The sequence below is a fragment of the Macaca nemestrina genome, chromosome 19 (assembly GCF_043159975.1).
Source record: "Macaca nemestrina isolate mMacNem1 chromosome 19, mMacNem.hap1, whole genome shotgun sequence".
Taxonomy (NCBI): domain Eukaryota; kingdom Metazoa; phylum Chordata; class Mammalia; order Primates; family Cercopithecidae; genus Macaca; species Macaca nemestrina.
The window spans coordinates 9919063-9939495 of NC_092143.1; the positions used below are offsets into that span (position 1 = coordinate 9919063).

The 20433-nt window shown below is 39.2% G+C and overlaps 1 protein-coding gene across 3 annotated transcripts in view; it reads right to left on the reverse strand.

Moving 5' to 3' along the window:
• The window catches only part of LOC105476945 (suppressor of cytokine signaling 6), a 122269-nt gene that overhangs the window by 68998 nt on the left and 32838 nt on the right, over positions 1-20433 (reverse strand). Inside the window, exons 1-3 of one of the 3 annotated variants that reach the window (XR_011616807.1) lie at positions 8312-12144; positions 7693-7775; positions 3962-4043 (exon numbers count right to left, since the gene is read on the reverse strand). Coding sequence is in view for 1 of the 3 variants with exons in the window: in XM_011733253.3 (XP_011731555.1) it covers positions 17839-19446 (1608 nt within the window). In the remaining 2 variants the exon portion in view is untranslated. Of the gene's footprint in view, positions 1-3961; positions 4044-7692; positions 7776-8311; positions 19573-20162; positions 20277-20433 lie in introns of those variants that run through there. The other 2 variants (XM_011733253.3, XR_011616806.1) reach the window with 2 other exon arrangements.

Below are 20433 nucleotides of genomic sequence, written 5' to 3' on the forward strand. Positions count from 1 at the left end.
ATGGGAAAAATATGAATGTAATTTACTTATTAGAAACCATTAATTTTTGAAGCCTCAGTTGGCAAGTACAGCTAAGGTGTGCTGTGTAGTTTATATTTATGCCTTCAGCATCCCTGTCAAAGAGCTCTTATTTCCCAATCCTAAACATATTTCCCTAGTAATGATAGTTGATGGTTGGTTTGTGATTGCCTTAAAAAGTGATTTAATTTTCATCAGTTTTTTTTCCTTACTCCTAAGGAAGTAGTTTTTCCCTGTTTAGAATTTAAAGACAATTGGTGGATTCCAGAAATTCAGCAAATGTCAACTAGAAAGGGAAATTTGAACTTGAGCTTTAGAACAATTTGAACCAAATATTTTTTTCCTTTGTGACATATACTGAAATACCTACACATTTATATTGTTTCAAGTCATTTGTGACTTTTCAAGCTATCTACATTTGCCATGTAATGGGAAGATTAAGTGTGAAATCTGCATTTAATTTAATTAATATGTGTTATTAGCTCAAGGGCATGAAAGAGTTAATCTACAGACATCAAATATGTAATATTTATCAACTACTAAATTGTTATCCTTCATCATTAATTGATAGAGCCGTAAACTGTAACACTGTTGTTAAACTATTTGAGTTGAAAGGATTTCCCTCTCTATAGGAACTGGGTGGTAAGCCCTTAGCAGGGTGGGAATATATTTCTATTGTTCCCTGCGGAAGTTAAAATGCAAGACATATAAATGTTCACATAACTAAAATCTCTTAGGAAGCTCTGTGTAAAAGCAATAGATGTATTTTTTTTTTAATTTCATTTCCATATTAGCCTTAGGGTGAAAATTCAATTTTAATATCTTAATGTTTACTTCTATTCAGAACTTGTGGTAGAAATGAATATGTCTGGACCCAGAAGTTGAGAATATAACTAAGGTAATTCTGAATTTTAGTATGAAATTTTCTATTGCATTTCTTACTACCTGATAGTTTATGATTTTCTTTTTAATCTAAATAGATTATAAAATAAAGTTCTGGGGCAAATTCCCTAACAGCCCTGGTCTTTCCTGATAGTGAATCGGAGATTATATCTTTCTAGCACTCATTTTGGCAATTAATCATAGACTGCTTAACTGTTCACTATATAACTGTCTTGCCTTCCCAAGAAGATTATAAAAATTTAGAGCATAAGGTTATAAGACTGCCATAATACCTAGTCTCTAGGACTTGATGACTTCCTTTAAAATGTTTCTAAAATTAATCATAATTTTTAGTATGATGTTAGCAGGCACATATGCCAAAATTGCTCACAATATACAGGTGATTAGAAAATTCTTGAAGTCTTTCTTTTCCTTCTTAACTTGAATCCTTAAAAATGATGTCTTTTGGCTGGGTGTGGTCGTTCACGCCTGGAATCCCAGCACTTTGGGAGGCCGAGGCGGATGGATCACCTGAGGTCAGGAGTTCAAGACCAGCCTGACCAACATGGCGAAACTCTGTCTCTACTAAAAATACAAAAAGTAGCCAGGCATGATGGCACATGCCTGTAATCCCAGCTACTTGGGAGGCTGAGGCCGAATTGCTTGAACCCGGGAGGCAGAGGTTGCAGTGAACTGAGATTGTGCCATTGTACTCCAGGTTGGGTGACAAGAGCAAAACTGTCTCAAAAAAAAAAAAAAAAAAAAAGATGTCTTTTTAAAAATCTAAAATGCATATATATCTTAAATTCATATCTTCCAAAGGGAACCATGCAAGTTTCTAATATAATTTTTTTTTTTTTTTTTTTGAGACAAGGTCTCGCTTTGTCACCCAGGCTGGAATGCAATGGTGTGATCTGGCTCACTGTAGCCTCAACCTCCCAGGCTCAAGCAATCCTCCCATCTCAGCCTCCCAAGCAGCTGGGACTACAGGCATGTACCATCAAACCTGGCTATTTTTTATATTTTTTTATGAAGTTGGGGTCTGGCCATATTGCCCAGGCTGGTCTCGAACTCCTGGGCTCAAGTGAACCTTCTGCCTCGGGCTCCCAAAGTACTGGGATTATAGGCATGAGCTACTGCACCCGACCTCTAATATAAATTTTAAAATGAAAAATAATAAAGGACAATTGTCATCACTGATGGCCATATTTGAGTATTCCGGATTCTATAATCTAGAGAAATTTAGGTTACTGAACATTAAAATCACAAAGAGGCCACCAAACCACTTTTACTGGTGTTCTATAGGGTGGAAAAAGGATGTGAAACAGAAGAAAGAAATAGCTAAAGCTCTTTGTCTCTGGTTTTGGGAGATAAGTAAAGAAGAGAGGCAGCCTGGTATTTATGCCTCTCTACCTGTTGGTTCCCACATTTCCAGGAAGATCTGATATTTTAGAATAGCAGTATGCAAACTGGGGTAAGTACATGAAAGTCTAGAGGTTAAGTACATGTAAACTTCTCTTCAGTAAGCAGGTATGGATAGTTTAAAAGAATTAGTTCCCAGATCCTCAAGTACCATGTCTATTCTCTTCTAAAAGTGATCTTCCTGAGAATGTGCTTGGGGAGACATCATTCTGGTTAATTCTCTCTTCACAAGTATCCTTCTCTGTCATTCCATTGCTATAAGATGCCATGTAGGCCACTGGCCACACCATACCCCCACAAATCTCAGCTTTGTTTTGGAGACAGAGGGAGACAGATTTCCAACCCAGAATACTACACAGAACCTAACCAGTAAACAAATAAACATACAAATGAGTGGAATAAAGAGATTTTAAGGCATTCAAACTAAAAAAGAAAAAACAATCATGTACTTTTTCTCAGGGAGCTATTGGAGGATGTCCTCCAACAAAAAGAGGGAGTAAACCCAGAGACAGGTGATCCCCAACAGAGAAGAAATATGAAGGGAATCCTGGGAGTGATAATAAGATAACTCAGTAGTATCACTGGGAGTGACATTAAACGTAGCTTAAGGATATCTTAAGGTTAGCAGCTATAGTAGACTAGAGAGCAATCCATCCAAGTTCAAGGGAAAAAGCATGAGGGCAAGTAGGGATGTTTCAAGAAGAAAGAAAAGTGGATAGATTATCTGTTGTGTTCCAATGTATTGAGAAATAATTTCCAATTCTGAGGAAAACTTCAAAGATGACCAACACATAGAAAATTAAGTGAATGAAAAAAATGTGACGAATAATGAGACTGCAGTTGTACAAGAAAAGTTATACAGGAAAAAATAATCATAGCACAATATATGTTTTAGTTATAAAAATATTTACTGGCTTATAATAATGTGAATACCTCCAAAAATTGGGATATAACACGTTTGGGAGAATGAGGAAAGAAACAATATGTATGTGTGTGAGTGTGTGGGTATATAAAAGAATTACAGCATTATATTTATGAAAGTAAGTCAACAGTTAATGCCCTAATGCTAAGGTCTAACCTAAACAAGAAAATCCAGAAACAGTAGTATACACTAGTAATAGAGCAAAAAGATTTTAGAAATCAGATGGGGAACTTTGAGTGTGATAGACAGAATAATGGCCCCCAAAGATATCCACATCTTAATCCCCAGAAACTGTGAGTATATTGCCTTTTGTAACAAAAGGAACTTTGCAGATGTGATTAAGTTAAGGATCTTGAGATGGGGAGATTATCCTGAATTTATCTAAATGCAGACAATCTAATCACCTGAATCTTTCACAGCAGGTTATCTTTTCTGGCTGAAGTCAGGAAGAGGGAGAAAGATGCAAAGCCTGACAAGAGTTGGACCTGCCATTGCCGGCTTTGAAGATGAAGGAGAGGCCCTGAGCCAAAGAATGTGGATGGCCTTTGGAACTTAGGAATGGGGAAATGAGGATCTCAGTTCTACAACCTCAAGTAACTAAATTCTGCCAGCAACCTAAATGAGCAAGTAAACAGATTCTCCGCAAGAGTCTCTAGGAAGGAACCCAGCCCCTTGAACACGTAGATTTAAGCTCAATGAGACCTATGCTGGACTTACCATCTCCAGCCTGTCAGATGATACATCTGTGTTATTTGAAGCCACTAAGTGTGTGATATTTGCCACAGCAGCCAACAAAAATCTGTTGAGGTACAGTAAAGAAGAGATATTTTAAATTCTGTGGTACTTTTTACATGAATACATTTGTTTTCAATATGTAACAATTTTAAAACTTTAGTAAACTAAGAATTTATGGATGTTTTCTTGATGTGATTAAAAATATTTAATTAAAACCATCAGCCTCCTTCTGGCTTCTCTTCCATTAGGTACATTTACACATGAATTCTGGTGGCTTATGCAGTCCACGAAATGGGAGAAAGGACCCTGATTCCCAGTTCATTTTGATGTTCCCCTAAGCTTATACTGACATAGCTGTGGTGGTTTAAAGTTGTGGCTGCAAAGTTTTTGGCCTCCCTACTACTAAGGGGGTTATGAACCCTTCCCTTTTATCTGGGCTGGCCTGTGACTGAGTTGACCAGTAAATAGTACCTGTGACAGTAGAGGACTTCTGGTGTGGGTTATAAAAGACCATGGTGCTCTGTCTCATTCACTCTTGGAGTCCTGAGCCACCATCTACAATGTCTGGTTGCACTGAGATCGTCATGCTGCACAAGCCACACGTAGGTGCCCTGATCAACCAACCCTGCTAAGCGGATTCTTCAGCCATCTTTGAACAGACACATGCACAAAGCCTTCCTGTGTAGGAAACTATCTTAGAGCCCTCCAGCCCAGCCCATCTGTCAGCTGAAAAACACTGAGTGCTGCCAACCCTTCTTAGGATAGAAGAACCACCCAGCTGATCCCTACCCAAATTCCAAACCCACGAGATCAGGAGCTGTAATAAATTGTTCTAAGTCAACAATTTAAAGTTTTGGGATAGTTTACTTTGTAACAATAGATGCCTACAATATAATTTTATTAGAAGACAGGTTCTGATCATGGCTTTCACACCCTTAACATCAAATATGGCCTTGGGGATCTTGGCTGAGCTCCAAAAGCCATGGTGTTTGGTTCTGTGTTGGATGACAGGAGCCAGTCCCCAACCAAGGTCCTGTACCTGAAGACACTCCCAACTCTTGGTCTCATAAAATCCAAGTATCTCCCCAGGAAGGGCCACTTTGTTTTCGCACCCCCAGAACAAAACTTTTTTCCCCTAATGTGCCTCGTAAAACAAAATGAGCTTTCCTCTAGGTCAGGGATATCCAGAACTCAAGGACTTCAAGACCAGCTATCTCGTTTAACAAAGAAAAAGGGGAAATTTCTCATGGTTCCATGGTAGGAAAAATGCCACCACCTACAACCAACTTCTCACCCCTATAAAACAACATGCCTTATTCAGTGGTGGTGGGTTGAGGCAAAGAGGGAGTGTTTAAATGTTACCGTTAACAAAATAATTATTGGTTACTTATTGTAATGTAGTCAGACAATGTGGGTTTCATATTTTGTAATTTTTAGAATCTGCTGAGATATTCTTTCTTTTTGAGACAGAATTTCTCTCGTTGCCCAGGCTGGAGTGCAATGGTGCAATCTCGGCTCACTGCAACCTCTGCCTCCCAGGTTCAAGCAATTCTCCTGCCTCAGTCTCCCGAGTAGCTGGGATTACAGGCATGCGCCACCATGCCCGGCTAATTTTTTTGTATTTTTAGTAGATACTGGGTTTCTCCATGTTAGACAGGCTGGTCTTGAACTCCCGACCTCAGGTGATCTGCCCGCCTTGGCCTCCCAAAGTGCTGGGATTACAGGCGTGAGCCACCACACTCGGCCTGAGATATTCTTAAAGTCCTAAGATATGATCAGTTCTTTACATCTTCCAAATGTTTATATTAAATATATATATGAATATGTTTTAAAATACCTGTTAATTACATTATTCAATTCTTGTAATAATAAACGCTTGCATAGTATTCACTCTGGGCCAGGTGCCGTTTCAGAAATTTTAGATAAAGTAACTCTTAAGTGAGAGCCCTCTGAGGTTGGAGCTGTTATTACTACCGCAATAAACTTAATCAGTAAAGTTAAGGCAGGGAGAAGCTAAATGGCACTGCTAGTATGTGGCTAGGCAAGGGTTTCCACTCAGGCTGTGTTATTTATATTTTAAAGGCCATGTGGCTTATATAGACTTTATTTCAAGCCACTTATGTTATTTTGAAAGAGTTATAGCATGCCTTATTAATAAGCAAAAAGTTTTATTTGCTGACAACCCTAGTTAACTCTCAACACTTAACATATTTATATTTCTCTCACCTCTGTTACTTCTAGTTACTCCATTTCTGCTTACTTTGTAGAAGTTGTTTGACAATACTGCTGACATTTAAGTATTCTTGTATATTTCTTTATACTGGTGATTTCCTTATTATTTTTTTTTTCTCCTTGGCTGCTTTTTATTCTAAAGGTTTAAGAGTCAAAAAGTGACTAGGTGGCCTTAATTACAATGGTTTGAATGAGTTAGTTTGGTTTTCCTTTTTAATCTGCGTTCTCTTTATATCCTAGCCTAGTTTCTGGGAGGTGCAAGGCACTGAGTGACTCATTGGGACCTGCTGAGTCATTAGAGAGAGTGCCTGAGGGACAGAGGCCAGACTACAACTTAAGCTATCTGGAATCTTCCCTCTGCTGTCTTACTGGCTGTCTACATGGGGCTACATTTTAACTATGGCTTACAGGTAATCATTTCATGTCATGTTCTTTCTATCTTTTCCCCTCTAACGTGGTAGTAATCATCCTTTATCTCTCCATCTCCCCACCAGGATATTGCAAAGATTATTATTAAAAACAAAATGAAATTATCAATCCCTTCAGGAATATGTTTGCTGTATTAATATAAGAAACCATTCTCATGGTTTCCTTGATTTTTATAGCTGTGCTTATTGTACCCCTTCTCAATGAAGAAGATATGCCAAATTTCTCCCAGAGGCATCTGGCATTGATTTAAAATCGATTCAGTGGCTGAAGAACCCTGAAATTGTCCCAGTGGGTTCTTATCTCTGCCAGGTAAATATTTCCAAGAACTAACATGCTAAGTCTGAGAGTGGTTATTCATGATTTAACTTTTAGAGTTGTATTGTTCTTGAGTTTCTTTGGGGTTACCTTTCTTGAACCCCTATGATTTTGTGCATCCCACTTGTCTGTGTCAGTGTATGTTCTTCAAGACTGAGGGATACTAGAGCTGGGAGGAACAACCTACTTGCTAAGAAAGGACATTCAATGTGTACTTAATAAGATGTTCAGAGATAGATTTTCCCAGACTGGTCATGGGGTCCCATGCTCTTTCTTTCCTTCCACTCCAACAACTGCAGCATGTTTAGTTTTTGTCTTTAAGTGTGATGACTCACGGCCACCCAGTCATTGCCACACTTCCAGACAGCAAGTCTTTACTTGACCCTGTTCACGTCAGAAGTGGAGAGATCACAAAGATGGCAAGAGAAAACTCTTCTCCCAGGCCTGTCTCCTTTCATTCAGGAATGAAAGTCTTTCTCAACCTTACATCTATTGAATGTCATGGGCTCTCTGGCTCTGCACGGGTGGCTGGAAAAATGAGTATCTTGCTTTTTCAGCATCTACATTGAGAGGCCGGCAAGGAAAAGTGGATGAAGAACAATTAACCGAAGTGTCTGTCACAACTAACACATTCTTTTTCTCTTTTGCTCTCTTCTACTCCACAGAAATCATTGCCTGTCAACAGTCCCCCCTGACCCCACCACCCCACTCTTGGGAATGGACTCTGACAAACTCACCATCAGGAAAGTTGATGTTACCCATCTAGGATGGAAGAATGGGATTCTGAACTTTGTCACTGTTTCTGAAAGGTCATCAGCTCCTGTAATTGCATGGTTGGGACAGATCTATTTAAACCGCTTTGAAGTTTTCCCAGAAAATTCCCACAAAATTGTGCAACCCAAGGAAATGAGGTGGAAAAAATGGCACTGGCTTCAATTTGCTTCTCACCACGACCCTGTGAAGAAGGCACGTAGCCACTCATATTTGTGATTTAAAAAATGAGGGATCAACAATTAAAGGGGTAACAGTTCTAGGTGCTTGGACTATTAGTTTTGTCAAAAACACAGTCGGTATAGGTTCATTGATAGTTGGCATTCATCATCTGAAATTAGATCCCCCTTTTAAATTATTGTTTCTCTCATTTTCCTTGCTTTTACATAGAAGTTTTTTTTCTGTAAATAGAGAATGGCATGGGATGACATTGCAAATAGGCAATATGCCATACGATCAATTCTATGTATTAATTCCAGAATAGTTTCCTCATTAATAGAAATACAGGATGCATTCTGGTATCATTATCGTTGACATTTCTCTGTTTTTATTATGTTCAACAAAATATTGTATTCAACAGCTTACCTCAGAAGAGAAGTTTGATGAGGTCTGATTGTCCTTTAGTTTTACCTTTATCACCAAGACAGGACCCAAACCTGTCTTCCTCCTAGTGTGGCAGGGCTGTTGCAATGAAGCATGCAAACAACAAACACATCTTTCTAAAGCTCTCCTTCATCTGAAAATAAAGAAGACAACTTGATATGAATAAAACCCATAGAATTTTGGAAAATTTTGATGTTTCTCAATCTGCACTCTCTAGTTGGGATTGATTTAACTGAGAGTAACAGAAACTTTGACACTGCTTAAACAAATAAGAGGTTTATTTGTCTTGCAAACAGTAGGAAAGTATTCATTTCAGGGCCCAGTGCAACTGCTCCAGGGCCAGCTCATTTGACCTTTCGGCTTTTCCATCCTGCATGTGTAACTGCTGAGCATCTGAGAGTTACATTAGCAAGCCAGGAGAAGAAGAAGAAAGATGAAGAAGGGAGGATAAGTGGCTATAGCAGGAAGTGGAACATTTCCAGAACCCCAATAAATGTATATCTTGCCTAAACTACGTCTCACAACCACCTTTAGCTGCAAGAGAGTCTGGTAACTGTAGTTTTTTCACTGGGCACACTGCCATTCCTGTAAAAATTAAAATTTTCTTAATGAGGATGAAATAGAGACATGATGTTGCCTCAGCAACTAGCAGTGTACACCACACCCATCATCGCCAGGCAAAGTGTAGTGTCTATGATTTCATTTGTTAGTTATCACTTTCAACATCTATTGAAATAGTAAACATAAGCCAAAATGGTATCAAAAACTGATCTACCATATTATTTTGTTTTTCCAATAAGTAATAGTAGCCTTACTCACCTTTGAGAAGTGTAGTTTATTTTATAGGCACAATTTTACATGTATTTCTATTTTGGGGTGTGGGAGTAAGTAAAGATTTGTATCTTGTTTGGGCTGCTATAACCCAATGCCATACATTGGGTAGCTTATAAACAACAGAAATTTCTTTCTAATGGTTCTGGAGGCTGGGAAGTCCAAGATCAAGGCATCAGCAAATCTGGTGTCCATTGAGGACCCACTTCTTGCTTCATAGATAGCACCTTCTCCAGGGGCCAATGAGCTCTCAGGGGCCTCCTTCATAAGGGTGCTAATCCCATTCATGAAAGCAAAGCCCTCATGAACTGATTACTTCTCAAAGGCCCCATTTCCAAATACCATCACTTTGGGGATTAGGATTTCATCTTCTGAATTTTGGAAGGACCTAAACATTCAGTTCATTTGAATAGTAAAGTGAGCTTGAAAGGGACAAAATTCACTGGATTGTCAAAGGGGTCTGGGATTCATCTTGGGACTGCTGTTTCCCTGCTACACTGTTTGAGCACCTTGGCTTTACCCTTTAAAACCAGGGCCCCTCAACCCTGACTAAACCTGGAAACAATTTGAACTCAAGGCTGAAAAACAGCTTCTGAGTCAATGGGTGGCCCATTTTGGGCTGTGCCTGACCAAGCTGTCTGACTGGGTCTGTAGGAACACTCTTGATGGTGTCATGGGCAACAAGTCAATGGTGCATTTAAACAGAGAAGTGCTCCATGCACTGCCTGGTTACATCTTGACTCCAAGGATCTTATCCCAGGAACTTAAATGAAATGGGCATACCAAACTGATGGGCTCATTGTGGACTCAGCCTATTGCAACTATGTTACAAGTTTTTTTTTTTTTCCTTTTAGCTTTTTTCTCCAAATCTTTTATTCTTTTTCTCTATTTAGGTTTTGTCTTAGAAACCTTATTAGAAATTTCAAGTTGGAAAGACTTTAAAAAGTCCCCTTATCCAGCTCCCTACCTGCAGGAATCCTAGAGCACCACATCCAAGTTTTTCAAATGCGGACACCTAAAGCTGAGACAATCATTATCTCACAAATCTGCCAGTTTTGAGTAACATGTAAGAAAGGTATTTCTTATTACTACACTGATAGCTTCAACTGGAAGATTTCATAATCTCATACCCACAGGGAAACTCTAAAATCTTATTTAACAAAATGACCAAAAAGCTGATGCACTGAGTGGCTGTTACATTGCTAGCTCATCCCTTTTGCATAAGCTTTGTTGATTCAGAATTACGTGATAGCTTAAGAGTCTCCATTAGAAAATTTGGAGAAGTATGAATGAAGCATAGCAACAATTCTGTGTAAAAGCTGAAGGTTTTGATGGGGTGTGAAAAAGAAAAAACTGAACAGTGTCATGTGCCATTCTGTCATCTTTAAAATTAAAATGTCATGTAAGGACATACACCCTTATAAGGATCATTGAACATATTCGTCTTCATTTTCAACAGTGAAACAGGTTGTATCTTCTCCCTTCCTTTTTTCTTTCTAAGGCCTAGGAGAGTTTCAAGGAGAAGAGGTTAATCAATTTGATTTGGGATAATGAGAGAAGACATTGTGAAATAAGGCTTGAATTACCTTTGGAGAATGAGTATTGATTGTCTGGTTGGGTGGGATGGGAAAGATTGAAATAAAGACAGATGAATAAATGCAATAATTTTTATTGACTCTGCTTGGGTGGCTAAGTCATTGGATTACTCAAGCCACTATTATGCCCACAGGCAGCCATTACTGTTCATACTTATCCCTTACTTTGGGGAAGGCAAAGCATTTGTTACTCTTGACCCTCTGTATCTGCTGGTTTGAATCCACAGAGATAGAGGCCTTTTCAGGGGCTTGAACACTGGTAGATTTTGGTATCCACAGGTGGTGGAGGAGAGCGGGGAGGGTAGAGGGTGGTCCTAGAACCAATCCCATGCAGATACCCAGTGACACCTGTATATTCACCTTGTGACCTAGTGTAATTAAATCCTACTGTCCCTGGATGCCACCATTTTAGACCCATGAAACCAAGTGAGAGATCCGGAAAAACCCTTATATCCATATCTGTGCCTCCTAGGGCTTTCTTGGTGTGGGGAAATCCATTGCTTATGATTACAAAGGGAATTCTTCCTTTTCAATGTGTATATATATATATTTTTTGAGATGGAGTCTCGCTCTTTTGCCCAGGTTGGAGTGCAGTGGTGCAGTCTCAGCTCACTGCAACGTCTGCCTCCTGGGTTCAAGTGATTCTCCTGCCTCAGCCTCCTGAGTAGCTGGGATTACAGGTGCATGCCATCATGCCTGGCTAGTTTTTGTATTTTTAGTAGAGATGGGGTTTCATCATGTTGCTCAGGCTGGTCTCGAACTCCTGACCTTGTGATTTGCCCACCTCAGCCTCCCAAAGTGCTGGGATTACAGGCGTGAGCCACCATGCCCTGCTCAATTTAATATTTACCCTGTTTGTAAGCCAAAGTTAACAAGGACAAGATTTGACAGCCCACAATTCTCTCTAGGCAAGACAGTTGGCCCTATTTATAAACCTTGATCTAGCCAGCTCTGCTTGGCTCTATGTAAGGGAGCCTTTCCCTCCTATGACTCCTCCAAAAGTGGTGGTGAGACTGCCTGCCTGGTATTGAGGAGGGAAGAATATAGGCTGGTACGAAAGCGTTCTAGGAATCTGGCTACAAAACTCAGCTGTGCCCCGAGATGAATGCCCGCCCAGATATTCACTATTATTGGTTCTTTGCCAGCGTCAGGCCTGGGACACTCCTGGGGTCTCTGGATTTGACTTCTGTTATCAAACCTTTTTTTTTTTTTTTGGAGACGGAGTCTCGCTCTGTCGCCCAGGCTGGAGTGCAGTGGCCGGATCTCAGCTCACTGCAAGCTCCGCCTGCCGGGTTCCCGCCATTCTCCAGCCTCAGCCTCCCGAGTGGCTGGGACTACAGGCGCCGCCACCAAGCCCGGCTAGTTTTTGTATTTTTAGTAGAGACGGGGTTTCACCGTGTTAGCCAGGATGGTCTCGATCTCCTGACCTCGTGATCCGCCCGTCTCAGCCTCCCAAAGTGCTGGGATGACAGGCGTAAGCCACCGCGCCCGGCCTGTAATCAAATCTTAACAAGCAAAAGGTACTTTTCACTCTCAGATCCATTGGTTGTTTCCTGGGGTTTATGACTGATCTTCCTACTAGGACTGAATTATGTCATAAACTGATACTTCTACTCCATCCAATCTGCCGTTTCCATAAAGGAACACAAAGACCCTATGGAACTGTAAAGTCTGACAGGGGAAGGTCTAGGAAAACTGTTCTGGAAAATTCCAACATGAGGGGGAGCCTGGCTAGAGCCGCAAGGGTCAAAGCAGCTGTAAATCCATCAACAAAACAAGCCATACACGAAGGGAAGGAAGACAAGAGTCACGTTTTGCTAAAAAGAGGATTCAAAAGGTTAGGTAACCCCAAAACTAGAAACTGAAATACAACAAAAGTTAAAAGAATTAAACAACCATTTAAAAAAAAAAAAAAAACAAACAATGAATTGTAAACGAAGCTGAAGATCTGAAAGAAGAAAAGCCACTAGGCCAAAACAGCAGACATGAAAGCTAAATTCAACACAAATAAGATTAAACTATTTTTGATCCAGAAAGTTGAAAGCCTAGGAAAAGCATAAGTAACATCTGTGAGGCTTAAAAAAAAAAAAAAAAAAAAAAGGAAAAATTTAGAGGTGGTAGTAAAAAAAATTGGCTATAACAAACAAAATGTTATTATGGAAGTTCTGACGCAGACACAGTATTTTCTGTGTTATCTGGCAGCCTAGCAGCAGGTCTTTCATCTTCTGAGAGCGTCCGCCTGCTCTCACCCTCGCCCTCCTCACAGGTGGCCTTTCAGGACAAGCACCTACAAGGAATGCAGCTTGGCCTCAACAAACTTCCCTGTTCCTCTATCTTATTAAATGAATAACCCTAGAGAAGAGGCAGATGAACATGAAACACTCATTTTCTAAAACAGTTCAAAGTTTGTTTACCTGGTGACGGTGTACATTTGTGAAGTCTGTTCTTTTGCACAATTCTTGATCCCACGATAGTCTTTCGTTAGCACCATCATCAGCAAAGTATAACGTTAACATCAATGCTGTCAACCGACACCAGCTCTGGAAAATGGGGTTAGAGACCGCGCTATTTGTATTCCACTGAATCCAAATTGGGTTTCACTCAAGTGAAAATTTGTGATACATTCCAAACAAGATCAGTCGAAAATTCATCTTTGAATTAGCCATCGTTTTTTTAAAAAAAGAATCTGTCTACGAAGTATTCAAACAAAATAAAGTGGGTGTTTAATCCCATGGTTAAGAACTCTGATACAATACAATACAGTGGATATAAGGAGAACTCTTTCTTATCTATGAAAAAATTTCTAAATGACCCCTATATGAACTTTAATGACCTGGTTCTATTTCAATGAAATATTAATAGTGACATGCTTTTTAATATGCCACAACCCAAACATTGTATCATTTAGCCTAGGCTTCTCTCAGTGAGATTTCATTACTGTGTCAGTTTTAATTTAGTCTTCTTGCTTAGTACAAGTTCTTCACTAGCTCCAGCCTTCACGTGGAAGGCTTTCGGAGATTAGCACCACTAGCTGACATCTTCCATTAGGGACATGATTCTGCTTTCCCATTTTTACTAAAATTTGCTGGTTCTCACCCTCCAGCCCCTGTGCAGTTCCTGGGACACCCAGAAGTTATCCAGTTAACCCCATACTAATTAAAATCAGGCACCTCTCAGGGTATTAAGTAGACTACAAGGCAGGTCTTGTGAACGAAATTTTTTATTTACACACTGTATCTAGAAGCAGATACATAAATTCTTATACAATTAATTTCCAAAAATGTGCAAGAAATTACTATAATTTGTTTACAAACCAAAACACGTATTAAAATCAATGGACTTTGGATAATTCATTCTGTGGTGGTCTCAGTACAAATGGTACACACCTGATTTGAAACATACAGAAAAAGTGTAAACTACCGCAATCTGAATTGCAAGTATTAATTTCATGGCACTCCAACAACTATGAAATTTCTTTAACCCAACATGTATATACTTATTACAAAATTCTATAAGAATTTTTCATAATCTCTGGATGTAGAGTTTGGATCACTTTTCAGAAACAGCAACTACACACTTTGCCATGTTATGACTGATTAATAAAAAGAATGTTTATAAAAAACCTTCTTTACAGGATTAAAAAAGTATTCAAAGAAACCAAATTTGTGATTGCTAGTGTACTAACACTTTTAGAATTTTAAAGTTATTCACGGAACTGGCTATTGTTCCTTATTATTCAAGAGAACTGCCTATTGCTGGTAGTGAGTTCATTTTGAAATTAAGACTTCATATTGGATGAAAAGCAATTAGGATTTAAATGAAAATGTATTATTCTGATTCATTCGTAAAGCAATATCTCCCATATACAATGTGAAATGTACAGTAGTTAAAATTGGCATTTCTGAAAGCATTGTTACAAGGATTATTTTAGACCTGTAGCACTAGCAGAGACATTGCATTAACCTATGTTAGATTTTAGTAACTTTTATTCTGTTTCAATAATACTGGCTCAAAAATTACAACGTATACTTTGGGTTTTGTTTCCTTTATGCCAATGATTTAGCCTTTTGGAATTTTATTTTCTTCAACAGCAAGATGGTTGCCCCGTGTAGCTGGTTTCCTTAAAAACTATTTTTAGTTCTATGATCATTTCCTGTGACATGTTTTGACCTTCTAAATTTTCAGATTATTGCACCAAGTAGAAAGAGTTTTCCTCAGACAGAAAGAGAAAGAATTAGATATTTTTCAAGTACTTTCTATAGCCTTCTTATTATTTATAAAAATGCATAATAGTGTTATAGTAAGCCTAAAAACAGCTTCTGGCCTCCATCATATTTTGTGATGAAATATTTAATAGAAAACAACTCTGATTCATCTGTTATGGCAAATGGATACAGCTTTCCTGTTTTTTCTTGCCTTGAGCTCAGATTTTTAGAAGCATATATTTAAAAAGCACTCATAGGCTGTGTCCATGTCATATATGTTAACTGCCAATCGAATCCTAAAATTTAACCGAATTGTGTCTAGACCAAACTAAATGATGAGTTTTCTCTCTCTCTTTTCCCTGTTTCCACTTTTAACCAGACTGTGTTACTATCATATAAAGCCAATCTTTCACATTGTTGTGCTGCCTACCCCAAATGGTTATTTTTCTACACAAAAGTAGAAAATATCGCAAAACATCTTTCTGCTTGTAAATTTAACTTTTTGGCAAATAGTTTGACTTTATCATTATACTATCAGAATCTGACAATTTCAAACTAGATTAGAATACGGCATACTAAAGTATGTATTATGAACATATAAAAGCGCATCAAAATTTGGCTTTCTGAATTAGAACAGTATCAAGACTGTCCTCCACTAAAACACAAAATACAATTTTAAAAACATTTAGATGAAAATCTGAATAATCTTGACACTAAGCGGGTAGATCTTAAACACATGACATGATAAGAAAACGCAGGGAATAGGTTATGTCCACATAAGACGGGTTCAGGGCAGTCCAAAGACCTCTGTGCACCATGATCTCACAAGGAGGACATGTAAATGCTTCTGGAGACACGGAGAAGCCATTTCAACATTTATTATTAATACACAGTGACTCTGTGACAAAACCTGCCATCTAATATAGATGCACAGGGACTTTTAACTCACCCTAGATATACTTTAAGTTGTTTTAAAAATAAATAGTTTTGCAAAAAAATAGTTTAAATGTCTTGCATTAATTTGATAACAAGCTTACAACTCTGTAATAGTTCTTAATCCAAATAGCTTATAATGAACACTTAAATTATATTATTACAGTATACTCCATATTCCATCTTATTAGGAGAAAACATATGAGAAAATGAGTCTTTGTAACAAGGTACAATCAACATCCCACCAAAATTAAGTACCTTTTCCCCTTTAAGTCAAAATACCATAAGACCATAATATTATGGTATTGTGCCTTTTCTTGGTAATATCTCAGTTCTGACCCTAAAAAATAAAGAGAAAAAAGTGAGGATTCAGATATGTTTGAATGACAAAGCCAGTAAGTTTGACCTAAACCTTTACCCTCATGTTTAAAGTGGGTAAGAGACTTTTCCTATCTCTTCCTTTAAGTGACAAAGGAAGAACCATCCCAAATTACAAGTTTCATCTGAAATAGAAACCTTTTCCTTTAAAGGTGTGTAGCTGAAAATTTTCTGGACAGGGTAATCCCAAAATACTACATCCATTGCAGAACTGTGAAATGAATAAACACTCTGCATTTCAAAATAGCTAAAAATTATTGAATATAACATCCCTCCCCAACAACCGACTCAAGGAGATAAATTAGCAATGGCAAATTACTTAAGACTTAGCTAAATTTTAAAAACCTATTTTTAAATGGCAGTATACATGAAAGACAATATGACTTCCACATCATTATCTAATATGGTTTAAATAATTTCCACGATTTTTAAACTAAAGTCATCAAGGGTTCTCTTTATAGTGGGGGTAAGGATTGGTCAAATCCAGCACACTTTTATAGTAACTACATAGAAGAAAAATATAAGTCCAACTTTAAAACAATGTTTTCTTTCTATTCAAATCAATTTAAAACTTTTTATAAACATTAATGTTGCAAGAGAATCCAGTTCATTTATGAAAATTAGTTGACAATCAAGTTCACCCAAGAAAATGCTGACTAAGCTAAAGAAATCACAGATAAAACATTTTACCAAAAGTATAGGTAACACACAAAAAAATGCTATCACAGGAAGCTATGATCATCTAATATTTCTTTAATAATAATTCTAGTTCCATAGGTTTTCATGTTATGCGCCAATTTGTACCCGAGTTCAATTACAGAAAAGGCAACAATTTCTAAATCGGTGGTATACATTTCTTTACAATTTTTTAATGTAAGGCCATTTATTAAAATAGACAAACTATAAGATGAAAATGAAGGCAACAGAAAAATTCAACTTTTCACAACCAAAAGAATTAGCACAACCTTAGAAATAATTTAGAAAAAAGTGTTGTTAAAAGATAAGTTGCAGATCTCCGTTCCATTACCCAAGATTATGTCAATTCACGATTCTAAATAAATCTTTTTAAAGAGACTAAAAACTCATCTTCAGTGTATAGTAAATTCTGTGTTTTATCACACAGGTATGTTTATTCAACACTATCTTTTGAAAATGGGCCATTTAAAAAGACATAGCAATTTCCATTCTGTAAGTTTCATTCAGCTTTACTTAGGGTTGAATACACATGAAATGTGCTTTTAATGCATAAAAATCACAGTGGATAGCAGCAAAGGACTGGGGGGAGGGGCATTAGGAGAATTTGATAATTCACATTGTGATTATTCTGCACATTGATGAAAGATAATTCACACCTCTAAAACCTCAAGACTTCCCTTTTTAAAGAACCAAAATAAACCCAAGACACCTTGCTGACATTTCCCAACCCCTAAACAAACTGATGACTCTTTTACACATAAAACTGAAATAGTAATGGCAGCAAAATATTTTGATGGCAATGAAAGTCTGTAAACTGTATTTCAATCTTTTGTTCTTATTCCCAAAGTGCAAGATGCAGGGTTCTCATCTTTCAGTAGTGCTTCTCCTGTAAATAATCCTTCATTTTGTTTGGCAAAGGCAGTTTCTGAATTAAGTCTATTCTGGTGTACTGACGTATAACAAAACGACACAGGTACTGCAACGAGCGCACCTGCATGAACCGGGACACTGGGTTGGTCAGTCTGACGGGGTAAGTTGCAGATCCAGGCAGCCGAGACCTTGAATAACAAAAAGCTCCATTTTCAGAGTCCCTGATTGAATGCTCAATTAGATCAACTATGGACGTATGTCCTTCCACATCGGGCTGTTCATAAAAGCTAAACCTACCGTTTGAGTGCTCAATTCTAGTGTGAAGTGTTTTACCATGAGAGCGAAAGCTCAAGCTTAAAAGATAACGGTCGTCAGAACTGTCCCGAACAAGAAAAGAACCATCTGGCACGTTTGCTAGCTTCCCTTCTGCCTCCCAACGTGTGATGGGTCCCCAGTACCATCCTTGTTTTGCAAGCTTTTTCAGCTCCTCTGTAAGGCTTGTCACGACCATGGGACCACTACTTTGCACTGAGTCGTACACTCTTGCAACCCCAGGAGCAGAGTTCGGATCAAAATTCAAATGACAGCGCATACTTTCAGCCACGTGGGCTTCTGTGCCAGTGAGTCCACTGAAGTTCCTTTGGATTTGATTATTCTGCATTGGAGGTAGCAATGGTGAGAGTGGAGGGACATCATCGTGACCCGCTCTCGGGCTCTGCAACATGACTCCCGTGGTGCCAATCAACAAGCCGTTCACGGACTGATCCACGAAGATCTCTGGGGCGACAACCAGGTCCTGGTCTACCTGACTCTCATCTTCGGGGAAAGCGCGCCCTCCCCCTGGAGGAGGAACCGCAGAGACTTCCATGGGAGAAGAGCTGTCCAGACAATAGCTCCGCGATCCTTCCAAAGGATACATCCCCTCATCTAAAGGCACAGTATACTGAATGTAGTCCTGAGGCATAAGTCCAATAACGACAGGCACATGTTCATCCAGGTGGAGATGCAGGTCTCCGTTATGAGAAGCCGAGCTCTTCAGTGAATTGGCTTGCTCTTGGCACGCGGTCTCGTTCTGGAGGTCGTGGAAATCCTTCCGCACGCCGTTCAGGGCTGGACTCGGGCTGGAAGAGTGAACCAAGGCCTTGACTCTCACCTCCATCTTGATGCAGGTCTCCTCGGAGTTCGTGGGCCGCAGAGGCCACGGCGTGGGGCTGTAGTGATGGCTGCGGAGCGAGGTGGACCTTATCGGCCTCTGGGCTCTCACGTCTTTAAAGACGATGGGTGCTGAGGAGGAGGAGAAGGTGTCCTCGTCGGCAGAGCTCCCAGAGGGCGTGCCCGCCTTGCCTTTTGGCTTCTGTTTTGCAGAAAGCCGCCTTTTGAGCGTACCCATCAGGCTCTCGCTTTTCGATCTGTTTTTTCCGCCTTTTTCCTCTTCACCGTTGATATCGCAGCTGGCCATATCTTTACCATAGCAGCTACCAAACAAGGAATCATCTTTTCCAAAGTCACTGGCTAGCGATGGTTGTTGTACTACCATGAAATCAGTTTCTTCTTTACTTTTATTCAAGTTAAAAGATTTCCGTAAGGTTTTAAGACTAATTTTCTTCATTATGACTAGTTACCTAATCCAAGGGATCAAAATTTCTATCTGGAATATTATCCCCAAACATCTGGAGAGGCTGCAAGGCTGCATCTATGTATTTTTCCTGCTTCATTTAACCTTTGGAGCCATTTTCTAAAAAATAAAAAGAAGAGTCATATTAAAAAATATTTCCACAAAAGTTTTATTTTAGTCAGTTTTAATCCTTTAGCTTCTGAACAACAATACCCCGGTCTTTCTTTTCTTTTTTTTTTTTTGAGACGGAGTCTCGCTCTGTAGCCCGGGCTGGAGTGCAGTGGCCGGATCTCAGCTCACTGCAAGCTCCGCCTGCCGGGTTTACGCCATTCTCCTGCCTCAGCCTCCCGAGTAGCTGAGACTACAGGCGCCCGCCACCTCGCCCGGCTAGTTTTTTGTATTTTTAGTAGAGACGGGGTTTCACCGTGTTAGCCAGGATGGTCTCAATCTCCTGACCTTGTGATCCACCCGCCTCGGCCTCCCAAAGTGCTGGGATTACAGGTGTGAGCCACTGCGCCTGGCCCAATCTTTTCTTAATGTCAACTCTGTTAGGACCGGGATTTCTATTGCACCCAGCAGAGCAGATCACTGCCTACTACACATGAGCATTTGGCAAATATTTCATGATGTTTACAAAGAACAAGCCTGTGTCTACCTTTATTTCTTTTGGCACCTTGCTTTTTGGTATAATCTCTAACGTGTGAGCCAGTGTTCACGTCCTTCCCAGCTGGGCTCTAGCGGAGTCCACTCCTTCAGCACTGACCCCGGTTGCTCCTCTGCTGCCCGCCCATGTCCCAGGACGACAGTAAAGGCGTTCCCTAGAACTGCAGTAACAAGCCTAGTCAACTCAACAACTTATGCATATTTTAAATATTTAAGCATGTGTCAAAATAAACAAAAAGAATTTCATTATCTAGAGATGTTCTTCTATACTCGAGAGTTCCTTCAGAACAAGAATCATTCACCTTCAAGTTCCCAATG